The sequence below is a fragment of the Macrotis lagotis genome, chromosome 8 (assembly GCF_037893015.1).
Source record: "Macrotis lagotis isolate mMagLag1 chromosome 8, bilby.v1.9.chrom.fasta, whole genome shotgun sequence".
Classification (NCBI taxonomy): domain Eukaryota; kingdom Metazoa; phylum Chordata; class Mammalia; order Peramelemorphia; family Peramelidae; genus Macrotis; species Macrotis lagotis.
The window spans coordinates 9,720,159-9,742,761 of record NC_133665.1 but is presented as its reverse complement, the minus strand read 5'-3'; the positions used below and the strand labels follow the sequence as shown (position 1 = coordinate 9,742,761).

Genomic DNA, 22,603 nt, shown 5'->3' with positions numbered 1-22,603 from the left:
TAGACAAGGAAACTGCCCTGCTGCTGTGAGCCCCCGCCTCCCAGCAACCTGGGGCTGCCTCCGGGAGGCTGAAGTTCTTTCACTCTGGCAGGCCACCCCTCTGGTGGGCAGCCCCTCCAATCCCGGGGAGCAGAGCCTTTCTGCTCTTTTCCAGGTTACCTTGCATTGGAGAACTGCCTCACTGGGTCCCTCTGTGGGTTCTGTCTCTTGAAAATTTAGTTAGAGTCCTTAGTTTTTAAGTTTTATGCAAGAGCACCTAAGAGAGGATCCACTCTTGTTGCCATCTTGGCTCCACCCACCTGCTTGTTAGTTCTTATAGCACAATAGTATTCCATCATAATCATATACCACATCTTATTCGACCATTTCCCAATTGATGGGCATACCCTTGATTATCAGGTCTTTGCTACTACCAAAAATAAAACTGCCATAAATATTTTTGTGGAGATAAGTTCTTTTTATCATTGCATGCACTTGTAAAAATAAATAAATAAAATATTTTTTAAAAAAGACAATAGTTTCTTTTCCTTTTTTATGTTTATACTTTTGCAAAATCTTCCTATGTTTTCCCTGTCTTCCCTCTCCAATTTATTATTCACACAATTGCCAAAGGATTTTATACTAGCAAAGGTCTGACCATGTCATTTTAAAAAAAGATTTTATTTATTTTGAGTTTTACAATTTTTCCCCTAATCTAACTTCCCTCCCCCATCCCCCACAGAAGGTAATTTGCCAGTCTTCATATTGTTTCCATGGAATACACTAATCCTAATTGAATGTGATGAGAGAGAAATCATATCCTTAAGAAAAAAACATAAAGTAAAAGAGATAGCAAGACAATAAGATATCAGTTTTTTCCCCTAAATTAAAGGTAATAGACCTTGGTCTTTGTTCAAATTGCACAGTTCTTTCTCTGGATACAGATGGTATTCTCCATTGCAGACAGTCCCAAATTGCCCCTGATTGTTGCACTGATGGAATGAGCAAGTCCATCAAGGTTGATCATCACCCCCATATTGTTGTTAGGGTGTGTGGGGGTCCAGCCTCTGTGGGGTCCTTGGAACCTGACAGGAGGGATAGATTCAGCGAAATGAGTTGAGTCAACAAGTGGGTAAAGGCAGGAGCAGGTTGACTGACTGTCAGTTGCTTGTATTTATTTTTATAGTTTCAGAATCATGAATGTTTCAAGCAAACAAGCAAGCTGAGATCATTTCCTTGGTTACAAGAGTGTACAATTTTCATCATCAATCATATAGTTCATATGGTTACAAGTTTTTATCATGTGATTACAAGTTTAAGTAATAATCATATAGTTAATTGATTTCTTATCCCTACTCAGACCATGATGACCTTAACCTGTCTGTTACCTTATTTATTACTACATTGTATAATTGTTAATTCATTTAAAGTTATTTAATTAAGCAATTCTTTTAATGGAAAGTTTTTTATATTTTTTGTGTAGGTAATGTTTTTCGATACACTTCCTTAACAATCTATAGTGAAGGCCTTTATGCTTGTTCACCCATCCATTAACTCTTACAATAACCAATTTTTCTTTCAGGCCTTGTTGGTAGAAGCCACAGTTTCTGTGACTTTTTTATTCTTTCCCATAAAACTAAGATTATCGGTCACCTGTACTAACTATTTTCTCATCATCTTTTTCATATATTCCTGTGTATGGTAAGGGGGGGGAGAACTATTAATTTTCCTGGAATTCTATCTGACCTATCTTGTATCTGTTTTCCCTGTGTATATTCTGACATCTCCTTGGAATTCCCAGTGTTGGGTTTTCCAGAGATTTCATAATGTTGAAGCCTTTTGTATGCCTCAGAGAGAGGCAGTCCTGTTAAATCTGGACAGAGTTTACAATCTGTTTTATTCAAGGAATTTTTCTGAAATCCTTCCTTTATAGTCATTCCAGTATTAGGGTGAGTAAATATTGTAATCAATAATAAACCTATAAATATTGGTATACATGAAATCTCTATATATATTGAAGAAGGAAATGTTCCATCAGGCAGTGTGACTGCCGTAAGTCTTCTTTCTGCGACTGTGTCAAACATCTTAGAGACCCTGGCTCCCAACAAGGGTGTACGTTTTTCTGGTTCTGCTCATCTCCCTCAGCATCAGTTCATACAAATCCCTCAATGCTTCCCTGAATTCCCATCCTCCCCCCCCCCATTTCTAATAGAACAATAGTGTTCCATGACATACAAATACACAGTTTGCTAAGCCATTCCCCAATTGAAGGATATTTACTTGATTTCCAATTCTTTGTCACCACAAATAGGACTGCTATGAATATTTTCATATAACTGATGTTTTTTACTCTTTTTCATCATCTCTTCAGGGTATAGACCCAGTAATGGTATTGCTGGATCAAAGGTTATGCACATTTTTATTGTCCTTTGGGAATAATTCCAAATTGCTCTTCAGAAAGGTTGGATGAGTTCACAGCTCCACCAACAGTGTAACAGTGTCCCAGATTTCCCACAACCTTTCCAACAATGATCATTGTCCTTTCTGGTCATGTTGGCCAGTCTGAGAGGTGTGAAGTGGTACCTCAGAGAAGCTTTAATTTGCATTTCTCTTATAGGTAATGATTTAGGGCAATTTTTCATATGACTATGGATCGCTTATATCTCCTCATCTGTAAATTGCCTTTGCATATCCTTTGACCATTTGTCAATTGGGGAATTTACCATTGTCATTTTCCACTCAATGAACTCTAGTAGCTCACATTAAATGTAAACTTCTCTATTTGCCTTTTTTTTTCAATTACATGTAAAGGTAGTTTTCAACATTCTTTTTTTCCCTTTGTTTTGTTTTTGCAAGGCAATGGTGTTAAGTGACCTACCCAAGGTCACACAATTAGGTAATTATTAAGTGTCTGAGGCAGGATTTGAACTCAGGTCCTCCTGACTCCAGGACTGATGCTTTATCCACTGTGCCACCTAGCTGCCTCCAATAATATTTTTGCAAGGTTTTGAGTTTTACAATTTTTCTCCCTCCCTTCTCTCCATCCTCCCTCTGACATAAAGCAATCAGATATAGGTTTTATATTTGTAACCATGCTAAAAACATAGATTGATAGTGAACATGTGAGAAAAGAATCAGATCCAAAAGGAAGAAAGAAAACAGAGAACAAAATATTGTACTACTGAAACGAACAAGTCCATCATGGTAGATCATCATCCCATGCTGTTGTTAGTATGTATAATATACTTCTGGTTTTGCTCATCTCACTCATCATCAATTCATACAAGTCTTTCCAGGAGTTTTTGATTTTTTTCCATCCCTTTTGATTTTTCATAGAACAATAGTGCTCCATCACATACATATACCACAATTTGTTCAATCATTCCCCAATTGATGGGCATCTCCTCAATTTCCAATTCTTTGTCACTACAAAAAGAGCTGCTATGAATTGTACATGTGGGATTTTTACCCCTTTTCATGATCTCTTCAGGATACAGACCCAATTAGTGATACTGCTGATCAAAGGGTATGCAGTTTTATTGCCCTTTGAGCAACATTTCAAATTTTTCTCCAGAAAAGTTGGATCAATTCACAACTCCACCAACAATGCATTAGTGTCCCAGTTCTCCCACATTCCCATCAATGATCCCATTGATCATTACCCTTTCAAGCAGTAGTATTCCATTATGTACCAATATCTGTAATGCATGCTTGTGTTAATTGCCTGACTTATTTATTTAACCTAATTTACTGTGGTTCCTCAGTTGATAGTATCAATTTTGTTTATAATCTTTGCTACCAAAATAGAATGTTATTAGTAATATTTTGCAATATTGGGTGTCTTTCTGTTTTTGACTTCCTTTGGAAGTGTAAGCATTATAATATTCATTAAAAACATGAAAAACTGAGTCTTATAGGATTGCAGTCACTCTCGTCTATATACAGTAATAATTGTCAAATCAAGGTTTTGAACCTATGGCTCCTAGCTCTGGATACTAGCTGACCTCCTTGCCTCTTGTCTTTCTTGAAGAGAAACAATGGAATTAATTGAATTTGGAGTACTCTCTAGGATCAAGAACTAGTCACATCCTCAACTAAGGGCCTTAGATTGCTTCATTGGTGGCTGTGGGAGTAGATATGGTGAAGAGAATGTTGAATCTAGAACCATTCAGAATCAATATCTAAGCAAGTCATGGTTCACAGCGTGCAGTGTAGACAGAATAAGAGAGACATGGCATCAGCAGAGGGTGAAAGCAGCACACTGTTTTGGAAAGAGCAATGGTTTAGTAGTCAAGACCATGTAATAAGAATGATGCTTGTCCTTCTGTCTTGAAGAAGACCATGACATCAGGGAGGTGATGCACAAGCACATGGACTGGATTTGAGTGAGAGGGACTATGTTATGTCACCAGCCTCACTTTCTCCTCCAGAGCCATCTGGGTCCAGTGGCCAGATATGAATCAGAACTATTGGAGATGGCCTTGGATGAGAGGCAATCAAGGTTAAGTGACTTGTCTAAGGTCACACACAGCTATTAAGAGACAAATTGCAGAGTTCAGATTTGAACTCAGGATAATATAATATATTAAATGACCTTGGAGGTCATTGAGGCTCACTCTCATTTTACAGATGAAGACACTATAGTACTGAGAAGTTGTTACTTGTCTAGGATTATACAAAAGTGTTAGGGTCAGAATCTAGCATTCCATCCACTTCTCCACTCCACACCGCCCCTCCAGAGAACTGAGTTCTAATTTCCCCACTAAATTGCTAAATTAACTTAGACAAGGCATTGTCTATTTTCTCTTTTCCTCTTCTCCCCCTCAATCCTCCTCATCTAAAAGGAGGAGATTAAATTGAAAGATTACAAAGTCACTTCCACATCTAAGATCCGGCAAAGAATCTGGAAAATAAAGTTATGATTATGATAAACAATTCTACAGGATGAAGTTATAGATCCCCCTGAGGTAACTCACAGGTCATACTTTGAGCATTAAAATTATTAAAGGAAATATGGCAGTGATGGTCAAAGATTCAGAATGTGAATAAGGTAGAGAGACTTTTCTATAGAGATCACTACTTATTTCTGAAGTTGTATTGCCATCTTGTGGTGATATGATCCAGAGATCTAGCATGGAATGTCATTCATTATTTTCTGAGGAGAACTTATCTTGTGCAATTATTTCCTTATCAAATATTCAAAGACTTTATGTAAGTAATCCTTAAAGTTCTAGAAATAGGTTATCACGTTCAGTTACCATCTGGATAAATGGAAGCACATTAAAGATCAAACAGTATGGAGGCATATTAAAGATCAAATGGTAAGTTGATGACAGGGACAGAAGAATCTGAATCTCTATTAAGGAAGTGGTTATAATAATATGGGGCAGTAAGATGGCACAGTGAATAGTACACTAGGCTTGGGCTTAGGAAGACCTGAGTTCAAATCCACCCACTAGTTCAAAGATATTTATGAGCTGTGTGACCCTGAACAAATCACTTACTACTCTCCATAAAATGAGGAAATTAATAGTATCTATATTCTAGGGTTGTTTTGAAGATAAAATGAGATGTTAGTTGTAAAGCTCTTTGAAATCTTTAGAATGCTATATAACTACTGCCTCTTATTATTGGTTTAGTGCTCCTTAAACTTTACACTTTAAATATTTATTGTTTATGACACTGGCAGAGAGGGGGCTATCACTATCATCTTTAGTAAAGTCTTTAAGCTCTTTATGCCTCCATAATTTATAATATACTGTTAGAAGGACATTTGCTTCTATAAATCAAGTGAAAGAACCCAAAGATATAATCAGCCTTGCACATAAGCAAATGAGGCAGTCACCTATACCTAGAATGGCTTGAGGGATGATGAAATGCTTCCAAAATTCCTTTCCCATTGTACCTACTGATTGGATCTAAAATCCTCAGATACTGCTTACTTCTAAGGTTTTGTGGATTCTATTAAAATGCAGTTGTTACCTAGGAAGATTATATATTGTTACTTATTAAAATGTATGTTCTGGGGGGTTTGGAAGTTGTATTTTTGTCTTTGTATTTTCCAGTGCCAAATACAGTCTGTGTGTGTGTGTGTGTGTGTGTGTGTGTGTGTGTGTGTGTGTGTGTGTGTGTGTATACACACATAGGGTATACTTAAAGTTTATTGAAGAACTGATTAGTACTTGAAATCAGGAAGATTCATCCTCATGAGTTCAATTCAGCTTCAAACTAGCTATGTGACTCTGAGCAAGCCACTTAACCCTGTTTATCTTAGTTTCGTCATGTGAACTGGAGAATGAAATGACAACCCATTCTAGTATCTTTGCCAAGAAAACCCTAAATAGTGTCACTCATCTACAGCAACAACAACAAAAAATTAGATGGTTCAGTTTTGATGAGAGTGAGGGTAGGGAGGAATCAAGAAATCTGTTGATCATGGTGTTTTGCTAATGAGATTTAGGTTCCAATGTACAAACAATTTGGGAAGCCATTGGGCAACATTTAGCACCTCAAAGGGGGTAGAGAGTCCAAATGAGATGGAGGCAGACCCAAAACAAAGTTCCACTTTACATTTTTGTCCAGTGTTGAATTTGAGAAAGCCAGATCATAGTAGTTATGATAATGATAGTGTGTGTGTTTTAGGAGGGTTGGAGACAGTCAAAAAATCATTAAATGCTTATTATGAACCAAGTCCTCTGTTAAGTACTAGTGTTCATTAAATGAACATTTTCAGTATGCCTAGAGATTTATAAGAAATTTCACTGAGAAATTCAGGGCAACATTTCTTCCTCTTTCTCCACAAAAATATCCCCACCCCCCACAAAAAACCCAATTCATAGTGAAAATCAATTGTGTACTCTAAAACCAATGCATAGCTCTGGTATGGTAGAGCAGTGGGGTTAAGTGACTGCCCAAGGTCACAGAACTAGTAAGTATCAAGCATTTGAGAACAGATTTTAACTAAGGACCTCCTGATTCTAGGGCTAGTGCACTATCCACTACATCACCTAGTTGCCCAATTTATTTTCTTTTCCTTTTTTTATTTCTGTTTTTGTGGGGCAATAGAGTTAAGTGATTTGCCCAAATTACTGCTTTTTTTTTTTTGCAAGGCAAATGGGGTTAAGTGGCTTGCCCAAGGCCACACAGCTAGGTAATGATTAAGTGTCTGAGGTTGGGTTTGAACCCAGGTACTCCTGACTCCTGGGCCTGTGCTTTATCCACTGTGCCACCTAGCCGCCCCAGCCCAAATTACTTCTTGAACCTCGCCAAATATATTGCTATCAAAGAAAAAAAATGTTCTTGTAGTAATGTTGTGTCAGAATCCTTGTGACCTCCCCCCCACCCCCAACCATAGAATCCAAAGTATTTTCTTGGCAAAGATACTGGAATAGTTTGGCATTTCCTTTTCCATTGGATTAAGACAAACATAGGTTAAGGGATTTGCCCCGAGTCACACAGCTAGTAAATGTCTGAGATTAGATTTGAATTCAGATCTTTCTGACTTGAGGCTCAGCACTCTATTCATGGAGCTACCTAAGCTACTTCACTTGAGGTGTTGCAGGCAGTAAATGAGTAGCAAATAAACTTGAGGGTAGCAGACTGCTCATCAGAACATCAATAAATGCAACTTGAACCTGACTCAAGCTACAAGGAGCAACACTGCCTTTTCTAATGTCTAAGGTTACAGATAAGTGTAGCTTCTCAACAAAAGGATAACATACAGTTTATCATGGCTAGCAAGTAAAATGTCAGTCCAAGTATTATCTAGTAGATTAAACAATTGAATGGAAGAAAAATAAGATTTTTCCCTACTAGCAAGTGACAGTGGAAAGAGCACAGGGGTTGGAGTCAGAACGTGTGTTCAAATTCTGCTTCTGCCCCTGTGTGACTCTGGCCCTTATTTTTGTTATTAGTAATATGAAGGGATTGGATTCCTGAAAGGTCCCTCCAGCTCTAAACCTATGATCCTCTGTGCCTAAGGGCTCCATTCCCTCCACCCACTCCAAATTTATATGTGTCTCATTTTATTTTTCAACAATATTCTTGAGAATGGGACAAGTATTCCTAATTTAAAACTGAGGAGGGACAGCTATGTGGCAGAGTGGATAGAGCACGGTCCCTGCAGTCAGGAGGACTTGATTCAAATTCAGCTTCTGATATTTACTAGCTATGTCAAGTCACTTAGCTCTGATTGCCTCCAAAAAAATAAAGTTGAGAAAACTGAGGTGAAGATTGACTACTAAAGTTACACAGGTAGTTGGTGGTAGATTTAGAACCCAGATCTCTTGATACCCAACTCCATTGCACTTTTCAGTGAACTGCCAATTTTTCTAATCTTCGCATTGATTTCCTCTCCAAATCCTTATGATCATTCTAGAGACTGCCTACTTTTATCCAGTTATAATTTCCCATTTCCATCTCAGCAACATTGAAGCTGTAAGATCTTTCAGCATTGTAGCTCATATTTTCTTTTTTAAACACCACTCAGAAGTCCCTCAGACATATGGGTTATATTCCCCTCCTCTTTACCTTTTACCCTGTAGCCCTTGAGAATAAAGCTTGGGATTTGCTTTGGGTCTTATTTCTTTGTCTTTTTTTGCTCCTAGGCTTAGGTGATAAAATCCTCACTAGTTTCAGATTTGAATCATGGTGATCTTGGAGGCAGGATTGAAGACTTGATTTGAAACAGCCAGAACAATAGGGAAGCCATAAGAAGTCAGAATGACTTTGGTTTGTAACTTAGGACTGGGTTATATAGGAGCTAAGTTAAACTGTGAACTTCTCCCTAGAGTATGAAGTGGTATAGGGATGATTATGCTCCCAGGAGCATAATATGTTCTTTGGGGAGGGGACGGTTTTAGGTTTATTCTTATCTTTTAACAAATATTCCTTTGTAAACTATTATTTTTTTTTTGTTGTTGTTTTTAGTTTTTTTTTTCAAGGAGGTTAAGTGGCTTGCCCAAGGCCACACAGCTAGGCAATTATTAAGTGTCTGAGGCTGGATTTGAACTCAGGTACTCCTGATTCCAGGGCCGGTGCTCTATCCACTGCGCCACCTAGCCACCCCTGTAAACTATTATATGTTAAATGACTAAGTGGAACTAGAGTGCAAGGGTCTTCCTAAAATTGGGGGGATATTATAGATGGGAACTACAATTAATGGTAGAAAGCTCAGATGCCCCCAGGTCTTTTTAAAGGTATTGGAGAACTTTAGGGGTGGGCTAAAATATAAGCTGGTCTTCAGGGAGGAGGGGCCTGGTTAGTCATCATTACATATATATATATATATATATGTATATATATATATATATATATATATATATATATATATATATATGTTCTGTATTGACTCATATTTATGTTTGTTGTATCACTTGGGAGCCCCCCTTTCCAGTAGAATGTAAGCTCCTTGAGGAAGCCTTGTTTTTGTGTTTCTGGCTGTCATATAGCAAGTATTTAATAGATGTTTATTGAATCGAATGGAATTATAGCCTTGGAAAAGTCAAGTAACACCTCTGAATCTCTTTCTTCATCAGTGCTTTAAAGGGTTACTAGATTCAACACCATGACAGAATATCAGTTATATAGTTAGTTCCTCTACTGTGAAGGAAATTCTGTTGTCTTTTGTGCCAGGATAACTTAGAACCACTATTGAAGCCTGCTTGCATGATCAACTACTCTCAATTTAAAGGGCCTAGTTTATGTTTGAATAGGCATTGTCACTCTATGTTTCTGATACACTACCAAGGCCTTATAGCATCATTGCTATGAACCAAGGAGCCTGTAGGTTGCGAGTAATGAGGAAGGAAAAGTCTAAATTGATAGAGGTCTCTAGAGCCAGATTCTTTGAAGGCTGGGCAAGAACACCAGGCATGAGGACCCTAGCCTTAGAACCTTGAAAGATGCTTCTTGGATCCTACATCTTGTTTTTTTTTAATACTGTCTTTCAGGAGTAATCCCTTTGCTTTTGATCCCCTATTTAGTTAATTAATCTCAGTTTTGTCTTCCTACCCTTGGGAGTTCATTCCAATTATATCTTTGGAGGCAATGATATGTCTGGATTTTCTTTCCATCCTGAAAACATCCAAGCACACCAAACAACCATACATTTGCAGGTTATTAAGTGCTACCCAAAAATAAATTATTCACTTCCTAATGGATGTTTCCAAATTGCTTCTTTTCAAGATGTCTGGTATCTCTGACCTCAGTTTCTTCAGTTTTGAAATAGAGCTAGTTGGACTAGATAATCTAAGTTGCTAACAAGATTTAGGCTTTCTAATTTTGTTTACCTCTCAGCCTTAGTTCCTTGACCAAAATCGGGCTAAAGGAACTAATTTTAGGCACTTGAGAATCAATTTCACAAAGAAAGTTTCTTATCTAATTAGACTGTTGTTGTTTGTCCTTCATTCTTGAAGGGGACCAAGATGTCAGGAAGGTGATGCCAAGACTTGCAAATGAATTGAATTTAAGGGAGAGATATATGCAAAGTCATCACTTTCACTTTTTTTTCCTCAGGAGACATCTGGGTCCAGTGGCAAGATATAGATCAGGATGACTAGAGATGGCCCTGGATGCAGTGGAAGACCTTGGTCTTTTTTAAGCTGTTTTTCTCAGGTTTCCGTTTGAGGTAATGCCCATTTGGTGATTAAAATTAGGTTAAGAAACGAGGCAAAAAATAGCCTGTTTTACCTAGTCAAAAAAAAATCAATCTGGGAGGGAAGACTCTCTGGGTTTCTGACCAAAATAGAAACACATTTATTTACATTTACTCTGAAACATCAGGGCCCCAAAAATGACCAAATAAGCTTGACCTGGAACCTACTGCTGGCCAATCAATGAGAAACAGTGATCTAGGTTTAAGGTATGGCCCTTAATAGAAAAATGTAGCAGAAAGAGGAAGGGAGGGGAGAGAGAAGAGAAAAGAACTAGTGTATACTAAGGACTTAGTAAATGTTTATTGGTTGAGTTAAAAAAATAAAATTTGTTCTTTATAAGCAATGCTATTATGTTAGGGAAAAAAAGAATTTCATTTTTTTTTTAGGCTTTTGCAAGGCAAATGGGATTACGTGGCTTGCCCAAGGCCACACAGGTAGGTAATTATTAAGTGTCTGAGGCCAGATTTGAACTCAAGTACTCTTGACTCCAGGACTGTGCTCTATCCACTGCGCCACCTAGCCACCTAGCCGCCTCTGAAAAATGGAATTTCAAAGAGAGGTTGGAGGTGGGGAAGGGATAGAGTGTTTACAAAAGTGTTGACAACCATTCCTTAAAAATCTTGTTCAGAGAGATTTTATTTCATTGTTCCTGTATAATTCCCAAGGATGTGATGGTAAATATGTATCAATCAGTTCTAGACAATTGTTTGCAGGATACAATTTTAAGTTGAATCTATTGTAACATTTTCTCCAACAGTTTCTTAAATCTATACAATCAACAAAACAATAAATCTAGCCTAGATGAGTAGCCTTTGCTGATTTCTAAGATGTAAATGATCACATTAAAAATTAAATAATGGTGAGAGTAGACTCAAGCAAACTCCTGCTAATTCCCAACTACTTAGGAGTCATTCACCTTTGAAGCCAGATTTCCCTCTGGGAGATGATTATTCAGTCCTTCTTTAGTCTACTCTTACTTGGACAGGAATATAACTCATGATGGTAGGGGAAACAATTGGATAAAAAGTCTATGGTTTAAGGGAATTGAATTTTCTCCTGGGTGATTCTCTAGGAGGTATTTGTTACAGGATAAAAGGGTTATAATTTAATATAAGAATCCTAAGATTTAGAACTGGAGGGGACTACAAAGGTCATCAAATTCAACCCACTCACTGTAAAAATCTGAGAATCACTCAATTAGTATGTCAAGTTGAAATTTGAACCCAGATTCTCTGACCCCAAGTCCAGTTCTCTTCTCACAGCACTGCTCTGCCTCCATGTAACATTTTACTTCTAACAGTGGTGGTGCTGAGAGTCAGCAGCAGAGTGGTTCTATTAATTACAGGCTGGTACTCTATAAACTTGTTTAATGTATTACGGGTGAAGGCCAAATTTGCTGGGGTGTTTTCATCTATTTTCAGGCAAAGTCAAAACAAATTGAAATAGAAGGCAGTTAGGTGGTCCAGTGGTCAGCTTTTTCTTTTAAACCTATAAAATGGAGAAAATGATAATCCCTGCCTCACAGGGTAAAGTACTATATGTAACTATTATAAAGTACTATATGTAACTATTAACTATTATAAGGCTTTAAAATATTCTCTCTAGTTTAACTTCCCATAATTCCTAATTTATGGACCTATACACCATGTACATACCTACATACACAAGTGTGTGATCCTATGTGTGTACATATACAAAGACTTACATATAGTTCTAGAATCCTATTTTATGCTACAATTAGATTTCAATCAGAACTAAGTAGAATTTTCTAATACTAGAAGCCGTGAATGAAGTGCCAGTTCTCCATCTTCTAGATTTGTCCCAAATCTGTTTTGTGATCAAAATTAATAGATGCAAATTTTTATTAATAACAACAAAAATCTTTAGAAAATTTCTTCCCCATGCCAGTCTAAAGAGACAGAAATCTGATAGTTTTCAAAATTATTTGTATACCCAAACTAAACTTAAAGTCTTTAAATGTTTTGTGGTAGTTTTGGGGAGATGGGGGTAGAAAATGTAAATTCAATTTTTTTTATAAGGTTGTGTCATGATACAGAAAACCTTTATTAATTATAATTATTATGGGCCATTCCATCTTTAAATTTCTCATTTCTATAAAGGGATCACTACTCTTCCATTTACAAGTTTACAACCTTGAAGTCATACTTAATTCTTTCCTCTCTATCAATTATATCCAATCTGTCACCAAATCTTACTAACTTTACTTCCAAAATATTTCTTATATTCATCTTCTTGTCTCTGCTTGTATAAACTCTACCAAATTATCTTGGGCCTGCATTAACTCTTACCTGGACTATTGCAATAGCTTTCAAATTGTCCTCCCTCCTTCTAGTCATTTCTCTTCCAATCTATCCTTCATATATCTACTCAACTAGTAGTCTTACAATACAAATCTGATCATGTTAGTCCTTCATTCAAAAATTTTCAGTTGCTCTCTTAACTCTCAGGATAAAATACAAAAACCTCAGTCTGACGTGTAGTAGGAACTTAATGTTTGCTGACTTTAGTTCAATGTTTCTGATTCTTCCATATCTGGTCTGTTTAAATGATGTCAAAAATCAGTTCAGCATAGTTTTTTTTTAAATATATTTTTCAACTAACAAGCACCTCCCTACCCCACATTGAAAGGGAAAAACAAAAACTTCTGCAGAGTCAAGCAAAACAGATTGCCACCTAGGTCATGCTTTAAAAAATGTACCGCCATAGTTTTTTTTATTTCTGCTTTATAGTATAATTTCAAGTATGGAAGTGCTATCTACCCTGCAATCCTAGTTCTTTTTCATTGTTTCTCTTGTGATTCTAGATCTTTTGTCCTTCCATATAATTATTATTAGTCAAGCTCTGTGAAATATTCTATTGATTGTTTGATATAGCATTAAATCTACAAATTAATTTAGGTAATATCATTTTTATTATTATTATCAAGGTCTAGACATAAGTATGATATATCCTTCAAGTTGCTTAAGTAGTTTTTTATTTCTTTAAGGAACACTTTGTAATTTAATATATTTGTTGAACTGGAATGAATTATAAAGTTTAAGGAATGGAGAAGGAAAAAGGGTAGAAGGATGGAGAAAGAGAGGATTGTTTTAATTGAATTCATACTTGACAATCTTCTTCACAGGGTTCTATAAGGAAAAATGAGAATATTATATATATGAAAGCAACAATGCTTCAAGAGAACTGTGATTTCTCTCAATAACTTCCTTTATCAATATATAGCACAACTTGTCCTCATCTTAGGTCGTGACTATGTGTTGAGGTTCATTCTTTGATGGTAGCATGCTGCTGGTTTCATACTTAGGTCCCTTCCAGTTTGGTAGGACTACCTGTCAGAATTTGAGCTCAAAGGCTACACATACACAAGACCATCTTCATGCCAAGATAAGGCACAGGGAAATTTGAAAGTTTTTTTTTTGGAAAAATCCCTGATACAAAGTTTATCCTCCTTGTAATTTGAATCTCTATGCTAAAAACATACTCTAGGGGTTTGGTAAAGGGTATCAGTGAAAAAAGAATAATCAGGTAGCTGAAATCTGATCAATCAAAGTTTTGCTATATGACAAAACCAAAACTGAAGTAAGATATTAAGCCTTGTAAATCTGCAGGCTCAAATAAAAACACACTGTTATCTGAAAGTTAATTCAGTAAGGCCCAAACTTCAACTTGTGTTCTTGATTTACAAGGGAAGCATTAGACTTGGTAATCTTTATGCAAAACTGAAATTTTAATGTAATTAAGGCTATTTTACCAGTTTGCACTGAGGAAAAAAAGCAAGTGCAACATTTCATGTATCATTAACAATCTGGTCAAATTTATTCCTTGTTTTGAAAGCTGTTTTCAAGAAAGAACTTCTATGGATTAATGCCACATAGTGAATTCTCAGTAAATTATACATGACCTTACCTTCCCAGAGCTGCATTTTCTACCTTGATTCTTGATAAGACATTTCAAACTCACAGATTCTAAAAACTAATATCTTTAGATCAAAGCTTCACTATTCCAGTATAAACCTTCTTCAAAACATTCTATAGAAGATTTATAAAACAACATCCTTTCACATATAACATTCTGAAATGTTAGAATATACTATAAAATGAGCCTCTGGTACAATTAATTAACTATCACAACATTCAGAGGGTCTGGATATTTTAAAATATTGGTGCAAAGCAGCTTAAGCTCCATTAAATGGAGGAATCCAAAATTAAGTTGTAAAACAGAGTGATAACATCACATTTTGATTCCAAGGAATGGGAATCTGATGATGTTTTGAATTACAGTAGTATCAAGATTAATTCCTGGCCCCATTTAAAAGAAACATTCAATCTGAGTTGTTTACGCATAAAACCTGAGTCTACACTAATGCATCAGGTGAATGCCTTGACAATTCTATTGCTCTATGTAAATTACATTTATAGGCATGTACCTAGCAAGGCTGTGAAAATGTCAGTGTTAGCACTGAAATACAACAAGGTGGCATATCTAGTTGAAACTCAGATTGCCATTTTGAACATTAATTCTCAGTATCATCCACAGCTACTGTGTTGTGATCTGCCACCTTCCTTAAAGATAAGTATTTCAGTAAGTGATCTCTTAAAGGAACACTTGTGATGTATGAACTGCCTGTGACCTATCATGTTCTGCTCACTTGGCAGAAATTTAAAATTTAGGCTAGAATACCTATTATGGATTTGTAGCAGAAAAATGAATGTGAAAATTTTAGGAAAAAAATTTGATAAGGATATAGATAGGTGAGCAAAAAAAAGGTGTATTATTTCACAGAGACACACATAGACAGATACATATACAATACATACAAAATAAATTTAGAGATTTGCTAGGTATATATGTTTAGTTTGTGAGTAAAGCTGTGTAAAGAATATGTTGAATGTGGAAGAGAAGGTAGCATGGCCATCATCTGCTATTCTCTTGTCATTTAGTGAGAAATGATGACAGGTTCAGGGATAAAGACCATCTAGAGATCTATAACAAGAGTTACTGCAATAAAAAATATGGGAATCCAGTTATCTAACTTCTGTGATAATCTACCAAACTGAATACCAATCAATTAGCAATTCTTTCTTGACTCAGAGATACCTTCATATTCAAAATTTAGTCCTATTTCAAAAAAGAGAAAAAAAATTACCCAGTCATCAGAAAATATAGCCCCATATACTAATAACACTTAAGTCCATACACATAAGTAAATATATCTATATATCACATTACACATACAGAGATGAAAAAAGAATTAGGCTGAAGTAATAGGAAACAAACCATGAAATTTAGAGATTGAGAGAGTAAAGATCAGATAGAGTACAAAGGAATGAGCAGCTTTGGTGTCTGCTTCAAAGGATGAAGAATATTTACCTGATTTTGTTCACAAATCATCCTAAGGTTTTTTTTAAAAAAAAGAAAGAGAAATTCTGACAATGGCTTTTGCTTCTTTTGCCAGAAGCAGGGATTCAGTGTCATGAAGTCAAGACTTATATGCCCCAAATCCTGGATGTAGTAAGGATTTATGACAGAGAGAATATAAAATTACAGGAGCAAATGATTATTGTTGATTATGGCAAACACACAAGCTGTGAACATGGCAAAAAACTGCAACACTGAAAAAATACTGGTATAAACCTATATTTAATCTAGCCATCACTGAATAAACAGTAATATTACCTGAGCTAAAAAGAGGTAAGTGAATTTTCTCAACTGGATAAAGATAGGATTTACTATCATCAGGAAACTTCACAAGGGACTAGTAAGATGGTAACAATTAAGTAATTCTTTTTCAACTTACACAACAGATATTGTTCTCAAGACTGAATGGAACATTGTTAAACAGCAGAAAAACAACATAAAAATTAAATGATTAGACTGCATCAAGTACATTAATTATTTTAAATTATAAAAAGTAAAGCAAAGTAGTTTGGTAACTTTTGATTTTATTCCAAATACAGTTTCTAAACTGTAGTAAACCGACTTAAGTGAATATTTTCAGTCTTGTTCACATGAGATTTCAACTTATTGGTGTAGCTACAATCTTCCAGAGTTCCTGCAAGGGAAAAGCATATTTTAAAATTGAATCCTGGTCACTATAATGAAAATGTCAGTTTAATAAAGGGAAGTCATTAGCAAAAGAGATTTTTAAACCTTATGTAAACCATCATATTTACTAGTACCATAAATATTGCTTGAGGAATTGGGGAATTTCTTTGTTATTCTGAGATACTCTCATCTAATTGTAGTAAGAAAAGTTGAATTTATAATACTATTGCAATATAAAAAGATATTTGAGATTCAGACAATTAAAAATGCCAAAATGGGTGCCATCACAATTTCTCCGTTTTAAGGGGTCTTAAGCACAATATACTGTGGCTGATAAATCTGAGGTTGTGTTGTTGTTACTTGTTGTTATGCCATTGTTATTGTTGTTATGTCATTACCCTTACAGCCTTCAGGTGAAGAATGTAAAACAGTACACCATTTTCTCTGTTAAAAAAATCTCATTTGCTAGGGATATACTTAGTGTATCCAAATATCAAACTTTTTTAATTTAGAGAAACACTGAAAAGTAGAAACACTCAAATAAGATCAACTTTTACAGCAGAGCTTATAAACAGGAAGGTGTGCTTATCATAAAATAAATACATATTTGTTTTACTCTAAATTCACGTAGAATTTGGGCAGGTTATTCATTTATAAGGGTGCATAATGAAAGTTACTCTTCAGAAAAGTAATAATTTTTAAAACAGGGAAGGTTCAGCAAAAAAAAATTTCATGCCAAACAAGTTTTGATTCAGATGTTACCCAGATATATTATTCAAACATATAATACCTTTAAAAGCTGATAACAGTTGAAAGGTTAGTTTTTTTTTTTTTTAAGATATTTGCAGGGCAAATGGGACTAAGTGGCTTGCCCTAGGCCACACAGCTAGGTAATTATTAAGTGTCTGAGGCTGGATTTGAACTCAGATTCTCCTGACTCCAAGGCCAGTGCTCTATCCACTATACCACCTAGCTACCCCTGGGTTAGATTTTTTTTTTAAAGAGAAAAAGATTGCCAGTAGAAATACTCTTATTAAGGGGACTGAACTTTTTTGGTGCAAGAAAAACTTTTCCCCTTTAAGACAATAGTAAAATTTAGCAACTGTTTCTGTTTCATATAATAGCAATAAATACATAATGAAAGTTCAATACATATTTTTCAATGAATGAACAAATGTACCTTGTAAAAATGTACCTTGTCAATATTTCATTTGTATTTGCAAGTGAGTCACTTGGGCTAAGCTCAGTATAGGTTGGTAGAAATCTATCTTCATAGAATGAATGGACATAAAGAAAATACATGCAAATAGATGAAAGTAGTTAAATACAAGATGATTTGAAAGGAAAACACTAGTTTTGGGGAGGGTAATCAGGAAAGGCTTTGTATAGAAGATGATATTGGGGATACATCTTGAAGGAAAACAAGGATTCTATGAAGTGAGGAGGGAATACAATTCAGGCATGGGAATAGATAGTATAAGGGCAGGCATAGGAGATAAAGATTGTATTTGTTTATATTTGATTCTAAGAGGCAACAGAGAACCACTGGAGATGAATGAATAGAGTTAGTGATATGGTCAGATTCAAGTTTAAGGAAAATAACTTTGGCAGTTTGAGTAGAGGAAACCAATGTAAATAACCTAGGTGATAGGTTATGAGGGCCAACCTTAGGTGTTGTGTGACTAGGAGTCAGACATAAGAAATATTGTGGACAAAGAAATGGAAAGATTGGTTAGCTTACTGGATATATTAGGTGAGGAGAGAGAAGTTGATAAATCTAAGAATGGAAGAAGGTGCTTCCTTCAAAAGAAATAGGAATGTTTGGAAGAGAGATGATTTGGGGATGGGGGAATGAAAATGAATTCTACTTTACACATGTTAAGTTTAAGCTGTTGCTGGTACTGTTGGCTTCATTGTGACACCATTTGGTGTTTTCTTGGTAAAGCAATTGGAATGGTTTGCCATGACCTTTTCCATTTCAATTTAAAGATTAGGAAACTGAAGGGCAGAGCCAAGATGGCGACAAGAGTGGAGGGTGTCCTAGGAGCTCTCTCATAAATCTTTGAAACTAAGGACTTTAACTAAATTTTTGAGAGACAGAACCCACAGAGGGACCCAATGAGGCAGTGCTCCTACTCAAGGTAACCTGGAAAAGGGCAGAAAGGCTCTGCTCCCCGGGGTTGGAGGGGCGGCCGCTGGAGGGGTGGCTGGCTAGAGCAAAAGAACTTCAGCTTCCCGGAGGCAGCCCCAGGGTGCTGGGAGCCGCTGCTCCCAGCCCCCCAGGAGTTTCCTGACCTGCGCACCCTGGGGAGCACGGGGCACAAAGTGGGGGACCAGAGGGGGACCTCTGCCAGAGCGAGCACATGGAGCCCAGCCCTCAGGGCACACAGCAAGCTGCCTGGCCACTGCATTCCAGATCCAGGAAACAGAAGCAGGACATGAGTGCATTGAACTGAGGGAGGGGAGTGAAAAGAGAGAGACTGCCGAGCTCTGTCCTCTGCCCCTGGAACAGGACTCTGGGGCTCCGACCACATTCAGATCCTGATCGCAGTCTAGGCTCCCCCCACCCACCCAAAAGAGCAGCAGGCCCCCGCCCACCTCAGCCCCGTGGCAGAGGGGGGAGCTTATGGTCATTCACAGACCAGGAGGGAGGACAGAGCCTCACACACTGAGACCCTTGTGGGAGTGTCCCAAAAGCTCAGGAAGCACCCCAAAACAGGTCGCAGGCTGGGAAAAATGAGCAAGCAGAGAAAAAAGAGGAACACAATTGAGAAATATTTTGCAAATGAGCCCAAGAAGGATCAAAACACTCAGTCTGAAGATGAGGAAGCACAAGCTCCTATATCTAAAGACTCCAAGAAAAACAGAAATTGGGCTCAGGCTATGACAGAGATTAAAAAAGACTTTGAAAATCAAATGAGAGAGTTAGAAGAAAAACTAGGAAAAGAAATGAGAGAGATGCAGGAAAAACATGAAAATGAAGTCAGCAGCCTAGTCAAGGAAATCCCAAAAAAATGCTGAAGAAAATAGCATGCTAAAACCCAGCTTAGGTCAAATGGATAAAACAGTTTAAAAAGTTATTGAGGAGAAGAATGCTTTAAAAAGCAGAATTGGCCAGACGGAAAAAGAGATAAGAAGGCTCTCTGAGGAAAACAAATCCTTCAGACAAAGAATAGAACTCAGGGAGATTGCTGAATTTACAGGAAATCAGGACTCAATACTTCAAAACCAAAAGAATGAAAAATTAGAAGAAAATGTGAAACATCTCATTGAAAAAGCACTGATACGGAAAACAGATTTAGGAAAGATACTTTAAAAATTATTGGAATACTTGAAAGTCATGATCAGGAAAAGAGCCTTGACATCATTTTAAAAGATTACTACAGGAAAATTGTCCTGATATCCTAGAAGCAGAGGGCAAAACAGAAATGGAGAGAATCTACCAATCTCCCCAAGAAAGAGATCCAAAAAAAACAACCCCAAGGAATATTATAGCCAAGTTCCAGAACTCCCAAGTCAAAGAGAAAATATTACAAGCAGCTGGAGGACACAATTCAAATACCATGGAGCTGCAATCAGGATCTCACAAGACTTAGCAGCAACTACATTAAAAGCTCTCATAGGGCTTGGAATATAATATACCAGAAGGCAAAAGAGCTTAGAATGCAACTGAGAATCAACTACCCAACAAAATTGAATGTCCTCTTCCAGGGAAAAATATGGACTTTCAATGAACCAGGGCAATTTCAAATATTCCTGTTGGAATGGCCAGAGCTGAATGGAAGGTTTGATCTTCAGATACAGGACTCAGGTGAAGCATGGAGATTGGAGGAGAAGGGGAAAATATGAGGGACTTAATGATGATGAACTGCATGTATTCCTGTATAGAAAAGTGTCACTGATAATACTCATACGAACCTTCTCAGTTAATAGAGCAGGTAGAGGGAGCTTTTATAGCTGAAGCACAGGAGAAAGCTGAATTTGAAGATAAAATATGGTGTAAAAATGGAGTCAATAGGAAAAAAAGGGAAATGTAATGGGAGAAAGAAAAAGGAGAGGGGGAATAGGCCAAGATATTTCATATAATAAGATTTTTCTTTATTATAATGAGCTATTGCAATGATATGGAAGGGGGGGAAGGCAAGGGGGAACAAGGGAATCTTCGCTCTTATCAGAGGTGGCTAGGAGAGGAAACAGCATATATACTCAATGGGGTATAGGCATTTGGAGTAAGAAGAAGAGAGGTGGGGACAGGGGGAAGTGGGGGATGTGAGTGATGGAGGAGAGGATGGACCATGGGGGGAGAGTGGTCAGATATAACACATTTTCTTTTTTACTTATTGCAAGGGACTGAGATTGGATGGCCTGTCCGGGACCATAGGGCCAGGTGGACGCTGGGCCTAAGGGGTGGTATGGGGGCTTGGGGCCTCTTGGCCCTAGGACCAGGGATCTGTCTGCTGCGCCACTCAGCTACCCTACAGCAGAGTCAGAGTGAAAGGAGAGAGAAAACATAGTACACGGTAGTGGTGAAATACGAAAGGAGGGCGTTGCAATCAGCAATGGCAAAGCTGGAAAAATATGGAAGTAACTTTTGTGATGGACTTATCATAAAGAATGTGATCCACCCACGACAGAGTTGTTGGTGTTGGAACAAAGACTCAAGCACATCTTTTATTATTATTATTATTTTTTGGGGGGTGCAGGGCAAATGGGGCTGGGTGGCCTGCCTGGGGCCACATAGCAGGGTGATCCTTGGGTGTCTGAGGCCGGATTTGGCCCCAGGTGCTCCTGGCTCAAGGGCCAATGCTCTGTCCACCACCCAGCCACCCCTACTATTATTACTATTTCATTTTATTTTGGGTCTTTTTTTTCTTTGTTTTTGGTTTTTGCAGGGCAGTGGGGTTCAGGTGGTTTGCATATCACATGGCTGGGTGATTGTTGGGTGTACTGGGCCAGATGTGGGCTCGGGTGCTCGTGGCTCCAGGGCTGGTGCTCTGTCCATTGCTCCACCTGGCCATACCTACAATTATTACTATTATTTTTTTTAATTTTAATTTTTCCCCTCCCCTTTACTTTATTGCTGAAGCAAGTCTATATTTATGGGGGGAGGGGGTATCTCATTCACTCTTAAACAAGAATATTTTACTAATGTAAAAATAACATTAATTGTACAAAATGAGAATAAATATTAAATTTAAAAAAAGAAATAAAAAAAAAAGATTAGGAAAGTGAGACAAACAGGGTTAAGTGACTTGCAAGTAAATGTCTGAAACTGGCCATATTAGAACACAGATCTTCCTGACTCCAGTCATGGCACTCTATTCACTGTGCCATCTACCTATTCCCCAGTATGCCCTGTGTGATATATTCAATAGGCAACTAGTGATGTAGATTTGATATTGAGAGGAGAATGGGGTTGGATACATAGATCTGGAAGCAATATGCTTGGAAATGATAGTCAAATCCATGTGAGCTGATAAGATCACTGAGAGGGTGGAGAGTAAAGAGTAAGAAGGGTCTAAGATAGGGCCTTGGGAAACATTTACATTTAGGAGACAGGATATATATGATGAACTAGCAAAGTCAGACACATGGGGGAAAAACCAGGATAGATTAATGTCATGAAATTCCAGAGAGATGACAGTATCTAGGAAGAAAGGACAGTAAATGGTATTAAATATTTAAGAGAGGTCAGGAAGATTAAGGATTGAAAAAAAAATTATCAGATTTGGTAGTTAAGAGATCATTGCTAACTCTGGAAAGAACAATTTCAATTACCAGCCTTCCTAGATAATTAAAATTCAAACTATTAGTTACTCTTTTAGGTTAAAGCTCAGTAGTATTATTACGTCAAAAAATATTTTAGGTTAATTAATCAGATTAGGCCTTTAAAGCCAGCAAGG

The 22,603-nt window shown here is 37.1% G+C and overlaps 1 protein-coding gene across 2 annotated transcripts in view; it reads right to left on the bottom strand.

Moving 5' to 3' along the window:
* Positions 1–10,138: 10,138 nt before the first annotated feature.
* Positions 10,139–22,603, bottom strand: part of METTL22 (methyltransferase 22, Kin17 lysine) — a 32,043-nt gene continuing 19,578 nt past the window's right edge. The window contains exon 10 of one of the 2 annotated variants that reach the window (XM_074196345.1): positions 10,139–16,707. In XM_074196345.1, the coding sequence (XP_074052446.1) occupies positions 16,689–16,707 (19 nt within the window). In that variant the 3' untranslated portion in view covers positions 10,139–16,688. The remainder of the gene's footprint in view (positions 16,708–22,603) is intronic. The other variant, XM_074196344.1, reaches the window with a different exon arrangement.